The sequence below is a fragment of the Dendrobates tinctorius genome, unplaced genomic scaffold (assembly GCF_039654945.1).
Source record: "Dendrobates tinctorius isolate UK_male_01 unplaced genomic scaffold, ASM3965494v1 ptg000032l, whole genome shotgun sequence".
NCBI lineage: Eukaryota > Metazoa > Chordata > Amphibia > Anura > Dendrobatidae > Dendrobates > Dendrobates tinctorius.
This window is the reverse complement of record NW_027361700.1, coordinates 3,273,189-3,297,992: the sequence shown is the minus strand read 5'-3', so window position 1 is coordinate 3,297,992 and position 24,804 is coordinate 3,273,189. Positions and strand designations below refer to the sequence as shown.

At 42.2% G+C, this 24,804-nt stretch overlaps 1 protein-coding gene across 1 annotated transcript; it reads right to left on the bottom strand.

Annotated features, from left to right (window-relative positions):
- Nucleotides 1–22: 22 nt before the first annotated feature.
- PSMC3IP (PSMC3 interacting protein) lies at nt 23–22,452 on the bottom strand. The gene is made up of 8 exons (XM_073572323.1): nt 22,261–22,452; nt 10,183–10,283; nt 9,886–9,975; nt 9,377–9,488; nt 8,720–8,865; nt 6,364–6,417; nt 1,834–1,893; nt 23–1,580 (listed from the first exon to the last, which is right to left on the bottom strand). Exons 1-8 carry the CDS (start codon nt 22,283–22,285, stop codon nt 1,524–1,526), a joined length of 645 nt encoding a protein of 214 aa, XP_073428424.1. The 5' UTR covers nt 22,286–22,452; the 3' UTR covers nt 23–1,523.
- Nucleotides 22,453–24,804: the final 2,352 nt, after the last annotated feature.

Sequence of the window (24,804 nt, the reverse complement as noted above, 5' to 3'; positions counted from 1 at the left end):
TTGATACATAGTTAACACAAAATAAATTATATTAATGTCTTAATTTAGAAAACAAATTTACAAACATCTTTATATACAAAATAAGTATTTACAGACTGTACACCCGTCCACTTGTCTCAGGTGACTTCACTGGTGCTTACAGAAAACTCAAATTCACGTTTTGTGACCTTGGCCAAACCACTTTCCACTAGGTTTTATAGGACAGTGTGAGTCTCTTAATGTGCTACTACCTCTTGAGCACAATGATAACTATAAAACTATACACTACTGACGTTTTCAAGTTTAAAGTTACTGTAGAAAACGTTTTTAAACCATGGTGTCAAGCAGTGTTTCCTAAACTCCAGTCCTCATGGCACCAAACAGATATTTTCAGGATTTCCTTAGTAGTGCACAGGGGCTGGAATTATTAAAGAATCAGAATTGCCACAGGTTCGCTAACCTGTGCAATACTAAGGAAACATGATCTGTTGAGGGCCGTGAGGACTGGAGTTTGGGAATCACTGAACTAAGGGTGTGTGCACACGTTGTGGATTCTGCTGCGGTGTACAGTACCTTTATTTTCAATGGAAAACAAAAATCACAGTGCACATGCTGCAGATTTTTCCACACGGATTTACTGCAGTTTCAAATCCGCAGCATGTCACTTCTTTGCGCGGAATCCGCAGCGGTTTCACACCTGCTCCATTGTACAAGTGTCAAACCACAGGAGAAAACCGCAGGCTAATCCGCAGATAATCTGCATGTCTTTTGACCTGCGGATTTTGCGAAATTCACATTGAAAACTCCGCAGCAGAATCCACAACATATGCATACACCCTAAAGGTTTCCATATACCTTCAAATAGCTCTTGCCCATCTCTCTCCCTGTCCCCAACCTTACTACTGTTGATTCGGTTGCGTACACATCGACTTGGCATTAGGAGTAAGATGTAGTATACCTCTGGGTACAGCTTATCTCCTGGGAGAACAAAAGGATCAACTGTTAAAATTCTACAAATTGTTTTTCCCAAAATCTTATCTGTAAGGGGGACCTGTAACAACAGGCACCCATATCCCACCCTACGCAAACAGCATGGAGAAGGATGCCGTTGCCACGCCAAAATACTGAGATTTTCCCCTCGGTGTGCGATATGCAACAGGAGACTACCAGTTGCTCTTTATATTATACAGCTTATAACAAAACTATTATAGTGTATGTTCCTTTTCTCTATCTATTGTTTTGCTTCCCCTTTTAAGAAAATACTCCTAATAGCAGGAAACAGACGCCAGCAACGCAGCTTATTTCCAGCTTGGTAACAACATTGCATACAATATTGAATACAAAATCTATGGCTTTAGTTCCCTGAAAATAGATCCAGAGCTGTCTGAGGCAAATACACTATAACCAATATATAACTGTGGAGATTATCTGAATGGTAATGAACAAGATATAGCATGTGTCTCCTGGTAGCTGTGTATCAGGTAATTCTAGTACTTCAGTTTATACACTCTTTGACCATCCACATGCAGCTGTGGCTTGTAGAGTCAGACATCTGGTACAGTCACATTGTGCTCTTCATCAGTTTCAATCCCAACTTCTTCCTGCAAGAGTTTCCAGAGAGAACAACATGAAATTATAACAATAGAGATAAAGTGGTCATCTCATGAAACCAAATTATTCTGGTCTGGAAAATAGTGATTCCAGGGGAGGGGTTACATGCAGGCCATTCAAATGAACTATGTAAGGAATGGCCAGTCAGTATCAGCTGGAGCTACACCCGTCTCTGGCTACTATGTGGCGTCATAAGCTACAAACTTGAAAATAAGTTCTCAGAATGTAACTGGCATTACTCACAAAGAATTGCTTCTTGCTTTTTGGGTAGCCTTCAAGTATGGCCTCAAAAATATCAGTAGCCTAGAGTGTAAAGACAGAAAAAATTAAATGTACACACAAGAATACATATCAAAAAGTGCACTGCATCAATACACTGTGTGCGCTGAGAAGTGTGCACACAAAAAGATGAACTTTAGCCACTTAGTGACCAGGCCAAATGTTAGAAATCTGACAAGTGTCACTTTGTCATAACTCAAATGCTTACACATATTCCATTGATCTTTAAATTTTTTTCGTGACATATTGTACTTTGATATTGGTAAACTTGTCAATATTTTCTGCGTTTATAAAAATCAAAAATTTAAAAAAAAAAATTGCAGTTTTCAAATGATTATCCTTTAATCCAGAAAGTCACACCACATAAACATTAATAAATAACATTTCCCTCATGTCTGCTTTACATCAGCACCATTAGTAAAATGTTTTTTTGGTTAGTATTTTACAAGGTTTAAAAATGTAGCAGTCATTTTTCAAGGAAGTTTGCAAAACCTATTTTTATGGACCTATTAAGTTTTGAAGTGACTTAAGAGGTCCTATATATTGGAAACCCCCAAAAGTGATACCATATTAAAAACAGCACCCCTCAATGTATTAATTGTTTTCAGGTAGCTTATTAACCCTTCAGGTGCATTTCTGGAAGAAAGATGTTTATTTTTCACCACCTAATTGCTGACAACTTGTGAAAAGGTCACTATAGCCGGCAGACTCTAAGGCTATTTGACCATAAATTTCCATCGCAAACATGGGGACCATACGATCAAGATCTCAGGGTGTTGATAGGGTTAAAGAGGGAGCCCCCCCCCCCACGCACTGTTAACCATCTAGATGCTGCAGTCATTGAGAGCAGCATATAAGGGGGGGGTTAAGCAACTTGTCGGTACCAACACTGATCATGGCTGATGCAGCAAGTTGTCAGCTATAGCCGACCGCTGCTGGATTGTCACTGTCGGGATGCTAGTGTCTTATATCGCAGGTCAGTAAAAAGAAATATTGGTGGTCATTAAGAGGTTAAATTGTATTCTTGCCATATTTAACTTGTAAACTAAACCCTTTCTGCATGAGAACGTGAATTTATGTCCTGGAAGGGGCGCTTTCTCCACACACTGCTAATCCTGGCTATATTTCATAGCTGGCATATGTCTAACAGTCAAGGCCAGAGCCGAGCTCCGGTAGTGGCTGTTAACCATTTAGTTGTTAGTCACTCTCTCACCTCCCATTTCTCTGTGATATAAGCATATTGGACTGATAGGTTAACTAGGTCAGTAGGGGGGCCTGTCACTTTGGGAGTCCTAAGAAGCTCAGCCACAGGCCTCTGAGCTCCATAGGAGATAATGATTTTTACAGAATACTGTAGTATTGTGGCATTATAGTAGAAGTGATCAAACAATCGCATGTTCTAAAGGGACTGAAATTATTATTTTTTTTAAATATAGAAAATGCTAATATTTTTAAATGTGGGGGGGGTAAAGAAAAAAAAGCTTGTTATCCCACATCCATAATAGTTTGCGCTATCAAGGTATAAAATGAACCCAAAAGGTGGTGACAAGAAATGCAAATTGTTTATAATTCGCATCTATAGGCCACCACTGTTTGCAATTAATTCCCTGGGCCTCTCATGCTTTGTTTGGACCTTTTGGGAATGAAAAAGAACAAGAGGATTCTGCTCAAGTGCTCAAAAGGTCACGCCGTGTGCAATGCCGAGCAAGTTCATTACCCTCCTAGGCCTCACTTTGAGCCTCTCATGCTGAGCTCGGACTATCAGCTCTTGGATTTCAGTGCGAGCAGCCATGATCTGGACCTTATTGATGACTATGAGGAACAGAGGGGCAAAATAAGTCGGCAGTATAAGTATCTATTTTCTTTTTACATTTTAAAGTTTATTACTCCCTTCACCCATGGGGCATTTTCAGTTTTCGTGTTTTGCACTTTCCCAGAGCCATAACTTTTTTAATTTCCCATCAATGTGGCCATGTGACGGCTTGTTTTGTGGTACAAGTTGTACTTTGGAACACCACCATTGGTTTTTGCCAATTAATGTACATGAAAACAGGGAAAAAATTCCAAGTGTGGTGAAATTGCAAATAAAGTGCAACGCCACTTCTTTTTTTTTAACCATGTTTACTAGATGCTAAAACTGCCATTATGATTCTACAGGACATTAAGAGTTCACAAATACCAAACATTTTGGGATCTGGGGCCAAGTGAAGGCTTTTTTTTTTTTTTCACACTGAGCCGACATTTTTAAGGATACCATTTTGAGGTACATACAAATGTATTGATCGCCTGTTATTGCGATGTTGCCGCAACCAATAAAACATAATTCTGGTTTTAATTTTTTTGTCGTTACGCCGTTTAGTGACCGGATTAATTCTTTTGTATATTTGATCGTCCGTTTATGAACGCAGCGATACCAAAGGTGTATTTTTTTATTATTTTGAATGGGGCAAAAGGGGTGTGATTTGAACTTTATTTTTTAAACCTTTTTTCTACCTTTTACTTGCTTCAATAGTCTCCTTAACCCCTCAACAACCAGAGGTATTTTTGGTTTTGCATTTTCATTTTTTGCTTGCCTTCTTCAAAGAGCCATAACTTTTTTTCTTAAATTTTTTTTGGTCAATATAGCCATGTGAGGGCTTGTTTTTTGCGGGACCAGTTTTGTTGTGTCGTGTACTCAAAAAAAGAGAAAAAAAATTCCAAGTGCGGTGAAATTGCAAAAAAAAGTGCAATCCTACTATGGGATTGTCCCCATCTCCCTCTGCATCTTTCCTCCACTGGAATATGTCAGCAGCGCCATAGTGAGCTGAAGCTGAGCTCCCCACACGGAGGAGATCACAGGCAGCACAGCACATCAGCACCTTTGTTAAAGACCGACAAGGTCGAAACGCGTAGCCTCTGTCTGTTATGGCACCTGTGGAGAGCGCATAAGCTATTTGTGCATTTTAATACGTTTTTCCAATAAAGAAGAAAAGTACTTTACACGCAGCTGGAACCAATTATTCCTTTGCCTTGTTCGTTTCCATGTTTGTCTGCACGGGGTTCCGAGGATCTGCGCAGGTGGCTGGTGAGCTGGCTTACTTTTCATTTTGTCTTCCAGCACCGCACATCACCTATCTGTAATGATTGGAAGGGTGGCAAAAGTAATCATTGCTTGTAAATTTATATTACAATGAAATTGTAATATTCCGGTGGAGGAAAGAGGCGGAGGGAGATCGGGATAGGTGCAGAGACTGGTGCACTTCACAAAATAGATGGCATCATGAGAAGAGAAGAGTATGTGGCAATAATGAAGCAACATCTCAAGATATCAATACACACCTGTACTTTGTATCTCCCCCACCACATTGTAGATCGTAAGCTCTCACGAGCAGGGTTGTCTTATTTTGCTTCAATTATTGTGTTGTTACTTATGACTTGTGTTTTGAAACTGTTAAACTGTAAAGCGCTGCGGAGTATGTTGGCGCTATATAAAGATTATTATTATAATCAGCTAGGAAGTTAAAGCTTTGGCAGATATGGGTCTTCCAAATGGACAATGACCCGAAGCATACTGCCAAAGTGGTAAAGTCAGTGTTTTGGAGTGGCCATCACAAAGCCCTGATCTCAATCCTATTCAAAATTTATGGGCAGAGCTGGAAAGGCCGGTGCGAGCAAGGCAACCTACAAACCTGGATCGGTTACACCAGTTTTGTCCAGAGGAATGGGCCCAAATTCCAACCAACTATTGTGAGAAGCTTGTGGAAGGACATCCCAAACGTTTGATCCAAGTCATTCAGTTTAAGGGGCAAAGATACCAAATACTAATGAAATGTATGTAATCTCTTGTCTTTGCCGTAAGTAATAAAATGCCTTAAAGCATTCTCTCTCATTCTGGCATTTGGCAAATAATAATTATGGTACTCCTAACTGACCTAAAATGGGAAAGGTTTCTTCTGATTTCATGTCAGATATTGAGAAAATATACATGTGTCTTTTTACATAGTGTATGTAAACTTCTAGTGTCAACTGTATACATACACAAATATACATGTCATATGTGGTGAAGGGGTTAAGCATTATAGGAAACATAAGTGTGCAGACAACTTCTCTGCTAATTGAATTTTTAGCGAAAATCCACACAAACAGGAAAATACTAATTTTGCCTTCTCTGCACATCTGAAGTGGTGACCCAAGGCTAAAAAAATTATACTGCACATGTATAGATAACATACAAAAAAAGAAAAGTTTTTGCAGGCTATAAGTGCTCACATGTTCTATGTAAAAAATATATAGCTTTTATTGGACAACATTAGACATAGACCAAAATAAAGACAAATGGAATAAGTGGTTGGTGAGCAGACAAAATATTGCAAGATTTAGGGCAAAGAAATCACCACAAAAAGCACGGAGTCATAAACGCTACATAGCACTAATATTCAGCTTGGTTGACAGTCTACTATGAGTCCAGCAAGCTGTTCTCACAAGTGTAGCAGGTACCAATACTGCCATGCTCACCATGCGTTTCCGCTTTCTCCATTCTTTACTGTATTGCTTCCGTTCACTGTACACCTGCAGAAAGCAGCAGGTAAATGTCATTACATAAATCCAGTAATGTATTAGGGTTTTCTATACAACAAAATAAGATATTTAAAGGGGTTGTCCAAGCTGAAGGTTAAAGTCTGCCACCACTGTGACCGAACACTTAAATCCTCACTTCGACCACATGACTGCAAGTATGCCATTTCATTACAAGCAGTCACGTGCCACGCATGGCCTTCCACAATACAAGTGAATGGAGCAAAACTGCACACGGCTATTTGGAATATGACCGAAGTATGCAAATCACATACTTGAAGTCACAGGATCATGTGCTCCTGGCATCAGAGTACCCTCACAGCATGCCGTGCGTGTCCTGTAAGGTTTTAAAAGTCTGCAGTCAAAGAGTGTCTACAGATTTTAACCTCAAGCTGGCACTGAAAGGGGTCAAGGAAACGTATCAACACCCAATTATTGAGTTGTGGGGGTGCCGCTTGCCGCCACAAATGCACAGACTGGAAATCCAACCATTTAAAGGCCGCTGTCAGTGATAAAGTGTACCATGTATATGAGTAAACAGCAGCAATCAGCACTCGCTCCGATCACCTTTATTAGGCCGGGGTCACACTAACCGACGCAAAATACGGTCAGTATTTTACATGCGTAATACGGATGAATGACCCCTAAATAGTGCTCTGTATGTCATCCGTAATCAAGGTGTGGTCGCGTATTTTGCGCATGAAAGCATCCGGATGTAATCCGTATGGCGAGATTTTCTCGCAGGCTTGCAAAATGGACATATAATGGAGCCCTGTGACAGGTTTTCTAACAGAAACCAAAGAATAGATATAGACACAGATATATATATATATATATATATATTTTTTTTTTTTTTTGCGCACCCATAGACTTGCATTGGCGTACTACGGCCGTAGTACGCTGACAATCGCAGCATGCTGCAATTGGCACGGAGCGTAGGATACGGATGAGAAATATACGCCTGGGGCGAGGGACCCCATAGAGAATCATTGGTCCGTGTCTAATGCGTGCTTTTATCGCTTCTCACTCGGCCGTATTCCTCGCCAGTGTGACCCCGGCCTTAGGGTCAAATGCTGACAGACTTCCACCTTTTTTTGGCGGTTGTGCCTTACCCAGCTTTATATGACTGCTAGTGAAGACAGCAACACTCTAGACACAGACCTCGCATCCAGCATGTACTATTACAGCTTCATCGCTGCACTATTTCTAATAAAATCCTTGAATAATCTACTTTTCCCACTTACTTCCTGCAGATTTAGCTCACTGATGCTCCCTGCAGGTAGTAGTGCAGTCTCCTCTCCATCACCTGCTGATTCTGAAATGTCTTGCTATCCCTAATACATAATATATTGTAAGATCACCCCCCTGCAGTTTCAGCCCTGGGTTATCATCCTATGCAAATTCTGCATCCTCTTGCAGCCATACAACTACCTTCCCCAATTTACCAGTAAATTTAAAGGTACTGTCACAGCGATCCCGACCAGCGATATGACGCGGTCAGGATCGCTGGTACATCGCTAAGTGGTCGCTAGTGAGCTGCCACACAGGCAGATCTCACCAGCGACATCGCAGGGGTCGGGGGTCGCTACTTACCTGTCAGACAAGGTGATCCTGACGTCCTCCCGCCCACGTCCACGGGTCGTTCGTCTCCACAGCAGGAAGCTGACGACGAGAAACGGTCCAGGACGTTCTCGCACGATCAGCGATAACCAGCGGGGGAGCGGGTCGGAGGCAAGTATCAGACACAGCGATATCGCTAGCAATATCGCTATAACGTCACAAAAACCAGTGACGTTATAGCGATATTGCTAACACATGCAGAAGACCTGACGTTAATACAAAACAAACGGCAGCGCTCTGGACGGTCCATGTCAGAGGCAGCGGAACAGCCAGCTATATTGTACATAGTCTACACCAGCAACATACCGAGAATTTTCTGATGGAAAACAAATACATTTATTCAGACATTAAGATGCCCATACCTATGAGATAATTGTTGAATTTGAAGCATTTCAGGGAGAACTGCTCACATTTTGTATATTAGGGACAACCTGACTCTGTTCCAACAGATATAGGATTAGGCATGGTGGATTTTTTTTTCCAACAGTATCTTTGTATTGTTGAAAAAAATGTATATCTCAATTTAAAAAAAAAAAAACCATTGAAGGAAAAGTCAGTACAGGATGTGTTATAAGCTAGAATGGAAATATAAGATAGACTTGACTTGTATTGTGTCTGTAATAGAAGCTGTACGTTGATTGGACTCACATGTTGACAGCCAAACCTAAAACTGTACCTTCTCCTTTTCCTCTGGGGTGACATGCTTAGTTGCAGATTTTATCTTCTGCAGCTTTTCCTCATGTCTACTACATTCCTGCGTTAATTCCTTGATTTCGTTCATCATTTCTTCAGTTGTCATGGAGCTGTTCAGATCTTTCAGCTCTGAAAAGTGACATTTCCTATTATTAATTCCTGTATCATATGCCAAGGGGAAACGGGCAGAATTCTACAGCTACCCTCATCACACACACACGTAAGACTAATGACTAACTTTTTTTCTATCAAATTTATTACACATTTTAATCATCCATTTTCTGAAAACAGTTTTAATCAACTTGGCCACCACTCCATCTTGTACAGGGATGTCACACAGCCTTACATGCTTCGATACTAAAATGTAGGATACCTAACTAGAAGTCTTTGTAACAATTTTAGGGTGTTCTCTGCTTAGACATTCGATTTCATGAACCTTGCAAAGTATGTAGCACCATAGTAAGAATTGACTAATTTCTCTCTCTCCATTATATGGCTGTACTAAACAGACCCATGGAAGACAATCTTGACACAAGTCCAAAATTTAGCTAGATAATAGTGAAACTTTGAGGCATTTTAGCACAGGGCACGTCCATACTGCTGTCCAAGGTATCAAAAGACTGTAAAGAACATGACCCACCTGTCTCCAGCTGACGGCAGCTCTGCTGAACACTCTGCACCTTACTGGAAAGTTCGGAGATCTGGACATCCAGACTCTTCAGCTCTGTGTCACTCACATTTGGGAACTGGTCCTAAACATTCAAAGTATATTATAGCCTGTGTTAATAAAGGGTGTGTGTGGTCTCATTCTTTAATGGGTAAAATTGCAACATGCTTTAAACAAAAAAACAAACTGGTGGCTTGTCTTAGGGACACAGAGCACAAGATTTGCAAGCTTTTTATTATAGAGCACGCAAGTGCTGCTCTGAATCTGGCCATCTTCAATGTCCCTACCCTCCTCCAATGCTTCAGTACAAAGCTGCCCAGCAGCATTGGTGAGCACAGTGTTTGGAACAGTAGTGCAACCATGTTGCCTGCCAGACAGATGCGGCAAGCAGGAAGCTGGGTGGCAGGGGAACGGCACGCTCTTGAAGATGAAATGTGAGACAAACCCCTTTAAAAGGAAGGATAAGTTATTAAGAGACTAACCTGATCGGCAAAGTAGATTTTCTGCTTGCCGTAAACTTTTTCCTTAATTTTACCCTGCTGGGCAAGCAGCTCCATTGCTTTGACAACAGCCTGCAGTGAAGACACATAGTATAAGAATGGTGTAAGTAAAGAGATGAAAACACAGTTCTATTACGAGTCTTGATTATTTCTGCTTGTGCGTACAATTATATGTGTATTTACCCACACTATACAGTGGGTGAAATCCACAACAGATATAAGCCCATAACAGCTGTAAGACAACGCAGAATACCCCTCATCTCAGTATCATCTACATACAGTTTTGCCGAGCCCATGTTCCCTCTGCAGGTTACTGAATACGTCCTGTGTGCTGTACGGCCTGTTCTGGTCATTCAGGTACTTCAGTATGAGACTGCTGGCTGTGGGAGAGGGATCAAAACACGTGTTAACAGAAGGCGCCCACCTATGGCACTACATGTCTCCAGGAGGTACTTCCATGGTCAGAGGTCAGCCACATCAGTGACCAGTGTCAGTCAGTGAGCATTTCCAGCCATTCTTGGTACACTGCGATGGTATCAGAATGCTCTGGGAAAGGGGAATCATAAAAATATTCCTTTTTTTTGTCATTCCAAACCATTCTAGAAATACTTTTTATCATTTGGACAATCCATTAAAGGAGTATTCCAGCCCCGCTCACTTCCACATGAGGGTGGTAAGTGGGGCTCGCTTGCCTGTGTAGATAATGTGCACCTGTCTTTTTCATCAGAACACGAGCCAGCAGATGCCACCTCGCCACCAGATTACGGTAAGTGGAGCCAGATTACTCCTTTAACCCCCTTCATGACCCAGCCTATTTTGACCTTAATGACCAGGGCATTTTTTGCAATTCTGACCAGTGTCCCTTTATGGGGTAATAACTCCGGAACGCTTCAACGGATCCTAGCAATTCTGAGATTGTTTTTTCATAACATATTGGGCTTCATGTTAGTGGTAAATTTAGGTCGATAATTTTTGCGTTTATTTGTGAAAATAAAGGAAATTTGGCGAAAATTTTGAAAATTTCGCAATTTTCAAATTTTTAATTTTTATTCTGTTAAACCAGAGAGGTATGTGACACAAAATAGTTACTAAATAACATTTCCCACATGTCTACTTTACATCAGCACAATTTTGGAAACAATTTTTTTGTTAGGGAGTTATAAGGGTTAAAAGTTGACCAGCGATTTCTCATTTTTACAACAAAATTTACAAAACCATTTTTTTTGGGACCACCTCACATTTGAAGTCACTTTGAGGGGTCTATATGGCAGAAAATACCCAAAAGTGACACCATTCTAAAAACTGCACCCCTCAAGGTGCTCAAAACTACATTCAAGAAGATTATTAACCCTTCAGGTGCTTCACAGGAACTAAAGCAACGTGGAAGGAAAAAATGGACAGTTTAATTTTTCCAACAAACATTTTCTTTTAGCATCAATTTTTTCATTTTCACGTGGGTAACAGGATAAAATGGATCATAAAATGTGTTGGGCAATTTCTCCTGAGTACATCGATACCTCATATGTGGTCATAAACCACTGTTTGGGCACACGGCAGGGCTCAGAAGGGAAGGAGCGCCATTTGACTTTTTGAATGGAAAATATGCTGGTATATTTAGCGGTTGCCATGTCGCGTTTGGAGAGCCCCTGTGTGCCTAAACACTGGAGCTCCCCCACAAGTGACCCCATTTTGGAAACTAGACCCTCCAAGGAACTTATCTAGATGCATAATGAGCAATTTGAACCCCTAGGTGCTTCACAAATTGATCCGTAAAAAAAAAAAAAAAAAAAATACTTTTTTTTCACAAAAATGTTCTTTTAGCCTGTTTAATTTTCACATGGGCAACAGGATAAAATGGATCCTAAAATTTGTTGGTCAATTTCTCCTGAGTACACTGATACCTCATATGTGGTCATAAACCACTGTTTGGGCACACGGCAGGGTCCGGAAGGGAAGGAGCACCATTTGACTTTTTGAATGGAAAATTAGCTCCAATCGTTAGCGGACACCATGTCGTGTTTGGAGAGCCCCTGTGTGCCTAAACATTGGAGCTCCCCCACAAGTGACCCCATTTTGGAAACTAGACCCCCTAAGGAGCTTATCTAGATGTGTGGTGAGCACTCTGAACCCCCAAGTGCTTCACAGAAGTTTATAACGCAGAACCGTGAAAATAAAAAAAATTTTTTCCCCTCAAAAAATGATTTTTAGCCCACTATTTTTTATTTTCAAAAGGGTAATAAGATAAATTGGACCCCAAAAGTTGTTGTCCAGTTAATCCTGAGTACGCTGGTACCCCATAAGTGGGGGCACTGTTTGGGCAAACGTTAGGGCTCGAAAGGGAAATAGTGACGTTTTGAAATGTTGACTTGATGGAATGGTCTGCGGGCATCATGTTACGTTTGCAGAGCCCCTGATGTACCTAAACAGTGGAAACCCCCCACAAGTGACCCCATTTTGGAAACTAGACCAACCAAGGAACTAATCTAGATGTGTGGTCAGCACGTTGAAACCCCAAGTGCTTCACAGAAGTTTATAACGCAGAGCCGTGAAAATAAAAAATAATTTTTTCTCCACAAAAATTATTTTTTTAGCCCCAATTTTTAATTTTCCCAAGGGTAACAGGAGAAATTAGACCCCCAAAGTTCTTGTGCAATTTTTCCAGAGTACACTGATACCCCATATGTGGGGGTAAACCACTGTTTGGGCACACATCGGGGCTCGGAATGGAGGCAGCACTGTTCGACTTTTTGAACGCAAAATTGGCTGGAATAAATGGTGGTGCCATGTCGTGTTTGGAGACCCCTTGATGTGCCTAAACAGTGGAAACCCTTTAATTCTATCTCCAACCCTAACCCCAACAAACCCCTAACCCTAATCATAACCCCAACAAACCCCTAACCCTAATCCCAACCCACCCCTAACTCTAGCCCTATTTCAAACCCTAATTGAAAAATAAAAATATTTTATTATTTGTCCCCATGGGGGGTGATAAGGGGGGCGGTGATTTACTCACTGCGCATGCGCCCGCCATTTTCCAAGATGGCGGCGCCCATGGACAGGGACAGCGGGACAGGGACAGTGGGCCGGGGGGGGGGGGAAAATCGGAAGGTGGGGGGGGAGCTGAGGGAAGGGGGGGCGGATTGTGACTGCGGGGGCTGATCGGCGCCGTCAATCGGCGGGGAGGTTAACTTAGTGTCTCCAGTCATGTCCGATGCTATTTCAGCATCGGCAATGGCTAGATTGTAAAATTTCATCAATTTTCATTGATGACATATTACTATCGCTCTGATTGGCTGTTTCACTTTTAACAGCCAATCAGAGCAATCGTAGCCACGTGGGGGCGAAGCCACGCCCCCTGTGGTGAAGAACAAAGCCCCCTGTATCTGCGGGTCGGGTGACCTTTCAGCGACCCCGGTCACCCGACCTGCAGGGGGGCTTTAAAGTCATGACGCCACATAGGCGTCACTGGTCAGATTGGCACCAGTTTTCATGACGCCTATGTGGCGTCATTGGTCGGGAAGGGGTTAAGAAGGTGTCCACGGTACAGAGCTCCTAAAGAATCCGGGTATGGATGCAATTTTACAATGTAGCGCTTGACAGTCGATGATTACATCACATATTCTGGTTCACTGACACTGGGTCTGTTTTTACTATCCGTGTGGTTTTCTGTTGGCCGTCCATGTGTACCATCCGTGTGCCCCATACCGGAATAGAATGCAGAATACAAATGACTGATTTTTATGTTTTAAAGATGTGCAAACAGAATAGATATATAAAGAAATGAAGCTATGATGGGTCCAAAAAACACAGCCGACATCAACCCCAAGCCCCATTACCTCGATTGCAAATGCAATCGGGAAGAGCTGAAGCAAAGCTCCAGAATTGGAGGATCTCACGAGAGCTGCTCCCGTTTCTTTTGCATTATCTTTGCACATAATCTGTAATTTCTTTTCTGTATTCTTTTGTGGTACGTGTCACACAGACGCCACACTGATATCACCCGTGTGCTGGACGTGTTTAAAAGGACCCATACACTTTTATTGGCCCTGGTCATCCGTGATGCAGGTAAAAAAAAAAACAAAAAAAAACCCAGACATGTCCACATGTGAAAACACGGACATATGCGCAGCCCCATAAGTTATAATGGGTACATGTGGACATTCATGTGAAAACGGATGTCACAAGTGCCAGGGACACGTACATGTGAAGGAGGCCTAAGGCTGTGTCTCTCAGCCACTTCTGACAACACCACCCATTCTTGGGCCTTAGAAGGGTCTCGTCAGGCACGTTCACAGACATGGTCTCTTATAACATTACCATTCCTATAATATCATTGTAAGGAAAAATATATTATGATAAGTCTGACATCCACATGGTTCATTTTTGCCAAGCACCATAAAATCTAAAGCTTTTAATGCAGCCTGAGCTATCAGGGTATGGCAGGAACCAAAGCTAAGGATTGGGGGGGCTTATCTCCTGGCACACAAAGTGTCATTCCGGTCACCTAGGCCTACTTAGTATAAGCTGCTAAGGATGGGCAGATGGACCTGGTTTACGCAAACTGGACCTTCCTTATTCCCTATAGTAAGGGTGTGGAAGGAAATTGACTACTTCATATTCATTGTACTTGCCCCCATAGCTATCTAGTTACAGACCTGTGATTGACATATTCACAATGTAGGCCAATCTGGAAACCGGAGCCCAGGACTGGGGATATAAAAGGATTATTTGAACTGAAAGCTGGTGTTGGGGGGGGGTCAGCTAGGTACAAGTGTACACTGGTTTCCTGAGGCCAGGAAAATGGCAAAGAGCAACTATAAAATGAAACCTTTCGTTATTTTCTCTCATTTCTCCTTTTCATTTTATATCAGTTTTCAAGTTTGTGTGTAGCCTTATTTTTTCTTTTATTATACCTTTTCCTGTAAGTACTGCACTTTTTCATACAAAAGCTTAAAACTTTATTAAGTTTGGTCCTTGTAGGCTCTAAAGATTCCATAGCCTTTCAGACTGTTAGGCCTTTGATCCCAGTGAGCATTTTGGGGACTTATCACCCCATTTGTCAGATGAGTGGTAGCGAAGTGTTGTGTATCTGGGATGTGTGGACTTATGCTCACTTCAAGATTTAGTAACTGGAGACAGAGTAACACTATTGCAGTCAAGCCCACTTCACATGCAGAGTAGTGTGTACATAACAGTCATTACAAGTTTTTTTTTTTTCACCCTAGGGCAAACTTTTGGCAAGTAATGCACAGCATATAATATTCACACTGTTAGGATTCAGCTCTGCTAACTGGTTCAAATGGTCGACAAGTGACCGCAAGTATGGGATTTGCATATGAGCAGTCACATGACGACCACTAGAACCACTTAGCAGAGCTGAATCCTAAGGCTGGCGTCACACTACCGTAGAATACGGACGAGTGCTATGCGAGAAAACATCACATAACACTCGGACCAGCTCCCATCGTTTATTTTCTCAGGTGTATTCAGTGTGAGTGTAAAATCACAGCATGCTGCGATTGTCAGAGACTCGCCAATGCAAGCAAGAGTGTGAGAAAACAAAAAAATCGTACAGCACTCGTACCATATGAGTGCGGTCCGATTTTTACGCACCGGTGAAAAGCTGCAATTAATGTGCCCCGTAGTAAAATCACAGAGTGACAGGCTAGATACATATAGAGTACATAGATATATAGATGTCAGTGACACACACATATACAGTTCTGACAAAAATTAAGAGACCACTGCAGTTTTATAACAATCAGCTTCTCTACATGTCTGACAGCCATTCCATTCCAGTGCCAGTTGAATTCCAGCCAGAGTACACCTCATTCTACTTAATGTGCTTCTGATTAGGTGATCACCTGAACCAAATCTTACTTAGTGAAAAAGTATAAAAAACGCTGCTATGGTGTTCACAATCCTCTTGCAATAGGACAAGCTGGATGGCAAAACAAGTGCTAGTAATATCCCAAAAGTAATAGGAATGAAAAAATAACTTTTAACCATGCCAAAGGAGTTGAAAAGTCTTGAATGAGGAGAAGAAGGGCTCAATTCTGGATTTACTAGCACAGGGATACAGTGAGCGTCATGTTGCCTCCATCCTTAAAATTTCTAAGACGGCAGTCCATTACAACAAGGTCAAGCAGCAGACATTGGGGACAACAAAGCTACAGACCGGCAGAGGGCGAAAACTACTTCACTGACCGGGATAACCATCTTATTAGAATGTCACTCAGCAACCGCAGGATGACATGGTGACCTACAAAAGAAATGGCAGCCCGAGTGAAGTGCACGGCCAGAACTGTTCGTAACAGGCTCCTAGAGGCAAGGCTCAAGTCATGTAAAGCTAGAAAAAAAACCTTTCATCAATGAGAAGCAAAGGAGAGCCAGGCTGAAGTTTGCCAAAGACCATAAGGATTGGACCATAGAGGACTGGAGTAAGGTAATCTTCTCTGAGGAGTCTAAATTTTCAGCTTTGCCCAACACCTGGACATCTAATGGTTAGACGGAGACCTGGAGAGGCGTACAAGACACAATGTTTTGCACCCACTGTGAAATTTTGTGGAGGATCGGTGATGATCTGGGTATGCTTCAGCAAGGCTGGAATTGGGCAGGTTAATCTTTGTGAAGGACGTATGAATCAAGCCACATACAAGGTTATCCTGGAAAAACAGTTGATTCCTTCTGCTCAGGCAATGTTCCCCAACACTGAGGACTGGTTTTTCCAGCAGGACAATGTGCCATGCCACACAGCTAGGTCAATCAATGTGTGGATGAAGGACCACCACATCAAATCCCTGTCATGGCCTGCCCAATCTGCAGACCTGAACCTCACTGAAAAACTCAGAAATGTAACCAAGAGGAAGATTGATAGTCACAAGCTATCAAACAAACTGCTTAAATTTTTGTACCAGGAGTGGCATAAGGTCACCCAAAAGCAGTGTGAAAGACTGGAGGAAAGCATGCCAAGATGCATGAAACTGTGATTAACCCCTTTACCCCCAAGGGTGGTTTGCACGTTCATGACCGGGCCAATTTTTACAATTCTGACCACTGTCCCTTTATGAGGTAATAACTCTGAAACACTTCCATGGATCCTGGTGATTCTGACAATGTTTTTTCGTGACATATTGTACTTCATGTTAGTGGTAAAATTTAATTGATATAACTTGCATTTATTTGTGAAAATACAGAAATTTGACAAATTTTGAAATTTTCCAACTTTTAATTTTTATGCCCTTAAATCACAGAGATACGCACACAAAAAACTTAATAAGTAACATTTCACATATGTTTACTTTACATCAGTACAATTTTGGAACCAAAATTTTGTTAGGAAGTTATAAGGGTTAAAAGTTGACCAGCGATTTCTCATTTTTTCAACACCATTTTATTTTTACGGACCACATCACATCTGAAGTCACTTTGAGGAGTCTATATGATAGAAAATACCCAAAAGTGACACCATTCTAAAAACTGCACCCCTCAAGGTGCTCAAAACCACATTCAAGAAGTTTATTAACCCTTCAGGTGCTTCACAGGAATTTTTTGAATGTTTAAAAAAAAAAAAAAAAAAAATGAACATTTAACTTTTTTTTCACAAAAAAATTACTTCAGGTCCAATTTTTTTTATTTTACCAAGGGTAACAGGAGAAATTGGACTGCAAAATTTATTGTGCAATTTGTCCTGAGTACGCTGATGCCTGATAAGTGGGGGGGAACCACTGTTTCGGCGCATGGCAGAGCTCAGAAGGGAAGGAGCGCCGTTTGACTTTTTCAATGCAAAATTGGCTGGAATTCAGATCGGATGCCATGTCACGTTTGGAGAGTCCCTCATGTGCCTAAACAGTGGAAACCCCCCACAAGTGGCCCCATTTTGGAAACTAGACCCCCCCAAGGAACTTATCTAGATATGTGGAAAGAACTTTGAACCCACAAGGGCTTCACAGAAGTTTATAACGTACAGCCGTACAATTAAAAAATCATATTTTTTCCACAAAAGTGATCTTTTCACCCCCAATTTTTATTTTCCCAAGGGTAACAGGACCCTAAAAGTTATTGTGCAATTTGCCCTGAGTACGCTGATACCCCATATGTGGGTGTAAACGATTATTTGGGCGCATGGCAGAGCTGGGAAGGGAAGCAGCACCATTTGACTTTTTTGGCTGGAATTGATATCGGACGCCATGTCGTGTTTGGAAAGCCCCTGATGTGCCAAAACAGTGGAAACCCCCCACAAATGACACCATTTTGGAAACTAGACCACCCCAAGGAACTTAGTTAGATGTGTGGTGAGAACTTTGGACCTCCCAGGGCTTCACAGAAGTTTATAACGCCCGGGCGTGAAAATAAAAAGATCATTTTTTTCCACAAAAATGATATTTTTGCCCCCAATTATTTATTTTCCTAAGGGTTACAGGAGAAATAGGACCCCAAAACTTGTATTGCAATTTTTCATGAGTACGCTGATACCCCATAGGTGGGGGTAAAACACTGTTTGTGCGCATGGCAAAGCTTGGAAGGGAAGGAGCACCATTTGACTTTTTCAACGCAGAATTGGCTGGCATTGAGATCAGACGCCATGTTGCGTTTGGAGAGCACCTGATGTGCCCAAACAGTGGAAACCCCCAATTCTAACTCCAACCCTAACCCTAACACACCCCTAACCCTAATGTTAGCCCTAATCCCAGCCCTAATGGGAAAATGGAAATACTTTTTTTTTTACTTTATTATTTTTTCCTAACTAAGGGGGTGATAACGGGGGGTTTGATTTACTATATATGGCGGGTTTTATGTTTGGCAGCTGTCACATGCTAAAAGACGCTTTTTATTGTAAAAATAGTTTTTGCATCACATTTTGAGAGCTATAATTTTTTCCATATTTTGACCCACCGAGTCATGTGAGGTCTTATTTTTTGCGGGATGAGTTGACGCTTTTATTGGTACCATTTTCGGGCACGTGACATTTTTTGATCGCTTTTTATTCCGATTTTTGGGACGCAGAATGAACAAAAACCAGCGTTTCATGAATTTCTTTTGGGGAGAGCGTTTACACGGTTCCACATGCGGTAAAATTGATAAGGCGGTTTTATTCTTCGGGTCAGTACGATGTTTATGTTTTGGCGCTTTTATGCAATGAAAACAATTTTATATAAAAAAAATTATTTTTGCATCGCTTTATTCTGTGAGCTATAACTTTATTTTTTCGCTGATGATGCTGTCTGACGGCTCGTTTTTTGCGGGACAAGATGACGTTTTCAGCGGTACCATGGATATTTATATGCGTCTTTTTGATAGCGCATTATTACACTTTTTGTTCGGCGGTATGATGATATTAAAGCATTATTTTTTGCTTTTATTTTTTAAGGTGTTCGCTAAAGGGGTTAACTAAAGGGACAGTTTTATAGGGCGGGTCGTTACGGACGCGGCGATACTAAATGTGTACTTTTATTGTTTTGGGTTTTTTTTATTTCCAAAAAACGAATAAGGGAATTTTTTTTTTTTAATTTATTTAGCGATTTTTTTTTTTTATAAATTATTTTTTACTTTATTACATTGTCCCAGGGGGGACATCACTGTCATATGGCTGATTTGACACATTACAAAGCTGTGACAGATCAGCGATCTGACACAGGCACTGCAGCAGGCTTCCTCCATGCCTGCGCTCTGCAGGCTGTGAGGAAGCCGAATCAATGCAGGCCCCCGCCGCCATACTGGATCTGGGGACCTGCAGGGAAGGAGGCCCCCGCAGCAGCGCTGCAGATCGCGCTGCTGTGGGGGTCTCAGGGAAGCACGGAGGGAGCCCCCTCCCTGCCGATGCTTCCCTAAACCCCCGGTACACTGTGATCGTGTTTGATCGCAGTGTGCCAGGGGTTAATGTGCCGGGGGCGGTCTGTGACCACCCCTGACACATAGTGCCGGGTGTCAGCTGTGATAATCAGCTGACACCCTACCGCGATCAGCAGCGCTCTCCCTGTGAGCGTCGCTGATCGTTATGCTGTACTATCCCGTGATGTCAGATGTCAGGAAGAGGTTAAAAATCATGGTTATGACACAAAATATTGATTTCTGAACTCTTCCTGAGTTAAAACATTAGTATTGCTGTTTCTAAATGATTAGGAACTGGTTTTCTTAGCATTATTTGAGGTCTGCATGCACTGCATTTTTTTTGTTATTTTGACCATTTCTCATTTTCTGAAAATAAATACAAAATTTAGTGCTTGGAAATTCAAAGACATGTTGTCAGTAGTTTATAGAATAAAAGAGCAAGGTCGTAAGTATGGTTTAATTAAGAATTTTAAAAGGAGTCTGTGTGTTTGTTTCAGAGAATTAATGTATGTAAAAGCTCATATTAAAATCGCACTGCATTCGGATGTCAACTGGATGCTAGGTGTGAGTAATCGGATTGTACTCGCATGACACTCCTGCGACTCTCGGCCGGGAAACTCAGACCGATTTTTCATACATTTAGTGCGACTCCAGCCTTACAGTGTGGAATCATTGTGCTTGTCGAAAGTTTGCTACGGGGTGCAAAGTCCTTTTAACTCACGTCACCACAAGGCACCCGAGATATTACCTAATGCACTGGGGCCAGCCCACAACCAGGGCTGTGGAGTCGGTAAGCCAAACCTGCGACTCCGACTCCTCAATTTCTCTTACACCGACTCTCCGACTCCCACATATATTGCTTATATTTAAGTGAAAAATTTATTGTAGTACAATGTGAACCTCAGACATTTAATCATTTTTATGATCCAATAATCAAGATATTTAGATAGAACAGAATATATATTGGTGTACTACCCGGTTTTCATTCTTTTTGGTACAGATAGGATATGGATAGACAGATATGGATAAATGGATAGATAGAGCAGATTTCTAATCTGCTTTTGCTATTGAAAACATTATCTATGAGCTCAAAAACCTTTCAGGTGATGCAGTTTTTTAAAAAGATGATCAGCTTTAGCAGCTGAAAAACGTATCCTCAAAAAACACAGGAAAAACGCTGTGTGTGAATGTAGCCTTAGATCAGGAATATAACAGCCATTTATAGGACATTTCATAACTTTCCCAAACTCCTATGAAAAAATATTCAGCACATCCTGCATTGAATTACTGTACCCAATTTATTATATATTTTAGGAGTCGGAGTCGGTCCATTTTATACCGACTCCAACAAAATGAGCTCCGACTCCGACGCCCTGCCCACAACACAGTTATCAGAAATCAAGTGTTATGGAGCCTGGGAGGTAATAAACAGAAAATGACCTACTGTTTATGTCAGGTTTTTAGGTTGCTTTTTTTCATATCACAAGCCTAAAAAAAGGCCATTTTGCAGTGTCTACACGGTGCATTGCGGCTCCTTTTTACATTCCTACTTCCTGTCCGTTCAGGAAGGAGATTATGGAGGTTTTATCAGCAGAGGCTGGAGAGCACCAGGTTATGTACTGCAGCCTTGCAGCTCTGGGGTCCTGGGTTCAAATCCCACCGAGAACACTATCTGCAAAGAATTGGCATGTTCACTCAGCGTTTGGGTGGGTTTCCTGCCGTAGACATACTGATAGGGAATTTAGATGGTCAGTCCCACTGGGGACAGTGATGCTGGATACGATGGCGTTATATAGGTAAAGCATAAAAATCAGGAAGTTATAGTATAAAAGATTTATAGTGTCAAGATTTCTATTCTTTTTTTTCTATAAAAATTGTGATATAGAGCAGAAAAAAAAATTGCCAAAAATATAATTAACAAAATCTTCCATTTAAACAATAGGTTATTTTCAGAAGACAAATTCCCTAAAGTGGCCGCCCCACACCTGCCAGCTGCACAGTATGGCAGCATTCACTGATGTGAATGAGGCCTAAGAGGCAGACACCCAAGTACCGGTCTCCACTACACACCGCTGGCGAGCGCGGCCATCGCTGGCCAATCACTCCCTCACACTAATGCCAGACACCTATTGCTATGAACCTGTGTGCAGCAGAGCACAGCTGTGCCCACAGTGCCCCCTGGTCCCGCTCAGCCAATGAGGGGGCATTATCTGGACAGGTTGGCTCCTAAAACATGGCAAGCCCAGTACATGTAGTGCTGGCAGCACCAGAGTCTGTGGGGGAATCAGACCAACAAAGGGAGGTACCAATACCAGGGGGGCAACCAATCATCACAACTTTCATTTTCCAAAGGGTCTTTGAAAAACACGAGGTGATCACTGATTGGCTGCTATGGGTAATTACTGCCCCACTGCTGATAAGCCTCCAGTCACACATACATTATATATAATAACGTCTCCTGTGAAAGTGACGCGTTATCTAAGGACAGGACACAGCTGGCGCACCGGCAGCCGCTCCCTCACTCACCCGCAGCGTCCTTTGATTTACTCATCTCTAGGTGTCCACACTGCTGACAACGCAATTGAGAATCCCGCCACGACGCATTACGACATTCCACTTACGACGCCACTTCCAGTTTGAGGCTTGGACCGCAAACACTATGCTAGAGCTACAGGAAGACGGTGGTCTTACGTCAGTGGTCACGTGACTTAATAGACAGAAGAGCTCTCCCCCGTGTGGTTCGGTGTGATACTGCAGCGGGTCTAGTTAAGAGAAACCGGTTTCCACAAAATGTGGGCTAGTTGTGGTTCGGCACCGAGGAGAGCGCAGCATTGTGCTGTTTAATTAAAGTTAGGCAGATTTCTGGTAGAATAGAAAAAACCCAGCAGCAAACAGTAACCAATCCGCTCACTGCTCTCATTTATCGAGACGTCTTTGGGGAATGAAATCTACAACCTAATTGGTTGTGCTGGCCTCTCACGATGTTCCCTTTCCTTTATTATCGGTTTGGGATCCAGGACGGAGCCGTGCATGTCATTGGGGAGGGAAGCCTCTACTGTCCTCCATGTTCCTCCTTTCATCCATCCTTTAGCTGGATCAAAAATCGCTCGCACAACTTTTAGCTTTATGAAAATTGACCTCTCTAGGAAATATGTCATTATATGTGATCGCATCCATTTTTGTCATCGCTGCACGTCCAGAACAGTAGAGGTGTTCAGAGACCCCTCTAGTAAGAAAAGATGCAAAATGGAACCCAAAGTGCATCTTATCTTGCTCCATATGTAACAGACCCAGCTTTTAACACTGGGTCCATGACACATCACAACTGCACATGTGAACAGAGCCTTAGATTTCTGATCCAGACCTTCTGGCATAATGTTCTTATACACAGAACCTTGGATGTTCTCACGATGGGTGATCTCTATGGCAGGAGACCTGACCTCATGTTCCTTGATTATAGGACTGGGTGGGCTTATATACCCTTGTAATGTTTAATGGCGCATCTCTGTGCTTGATGCATCATGAATAGTCTTCACAACTCCTACCCTGGCACATGTGCTGCAGTATCTCTTCTTTTTCTGTGGGTACAAGGTTTGGGACCGGACGTTGCGAGAACCAAGACTGATTACCCATCCGCTCACAGCGCACTATGCTGGCACTGCTGCCTTCCATGTACAGGTTCCTGGTAGATGCACCATAACCCAAAGAGATGGCGAATGTGGGAGATCTCCGTGCCATAGATAGTGAGTAGCCGTTCTGGGTAGTGATCCGTGCGAGGACACCATGATCAAGTCATTGCCAGCTGCAGGACGATGTGGTTCTAGTGAATGGGTACCGTATAGTGTATATTCCTGTAGCTGTGTGCCCACCCACTGCTTTAATGACCAGATCCACATTGATTAGCCAACCGGCTGATGGCTACTTTCAGTTTTCAAAGAACCTCTGGAAAGTGAGGGATGTAGAAGTATTCGTCATGGGCAACTACATTGCCCTTTAGTCCATGCAGGCAACAACTGCTATATGCCACTGCTACATCACAACCTAGGGCAAGTGACTGGCGTTACTTTGCGACCTGTAAAGTACCATAACAAAGTCACAAACAGCTCGAATTATTTAGTTCTTTTGAGACTTCTTTATTGGGTACCTTGTGGGCAAGGGCACAGCCCTCTTCACGTGCCATGTTGAAATGTAGCAGAACGCAGGGCTCTTACCCTGCAGAACCTCTGTCCCTCCTCCAGTCAGCTCCTGCCCAATGGCCTGCATCAGCAGATGACAAACTTAGGGCAAAGTCAGAGAACTGTGCAAAGGATCAGCCAGGTCATATCCAGGGGCAGGCATACCATGTTTTTAGTAAAAAAAAAAAAATGTTCCTTCTACTGATTCCAATATGCCCATTTTCATTTGGCGCAAATTAAATGGTCTTTTGTCAGCACCGAATGACTGTTCAAATCAAGTATAGGGGTCAGTGCACCCTTGGCATATATATATATATATATATATATATATATATATATATATATATGGCACCTGTCAGCAGGATTGTGAACAGTAACCTACAGACAGTGTCAGGTCAGCGCCATTATACTAATTAAAATGATACCTTGATTGATGAAATCCATCTTGTGGTTGTGGTTTAATCTTTATTTGTAGTTTTCAGTTCATGAGATTCCCGGGCTTCGGGGCGGCCTATTTCGGATATTTCCCCTCCATATCCCCCTCTTTGACAGTTTTGGCTTTACAGGGCCATAGCAGGGTGGAGACAAATGGGGAAAACAAGGAGGTGGAACAGTGCACTTTAAAATAAAAAAACTACAGGCACCCTAGGTAGGAAGAAAAAACTCCACAGATACATTTTAAACATGCAACATCTGTGACCTCGTCTCCCGGTACTTTCCTGCACGCAACCTCCGATCCTCACAAGATCTCCTTCTCTACTCCCCTCTTATCTCCTCTTCCCACAATCGCATACAAGATTTCTCTCGCGCATCACCCCTACTCTGGAACTCTCTACCACAACATATCAGACACTCACCTACCATCGAAACCTTCAAAAAGAGCCTGAAGACCCAC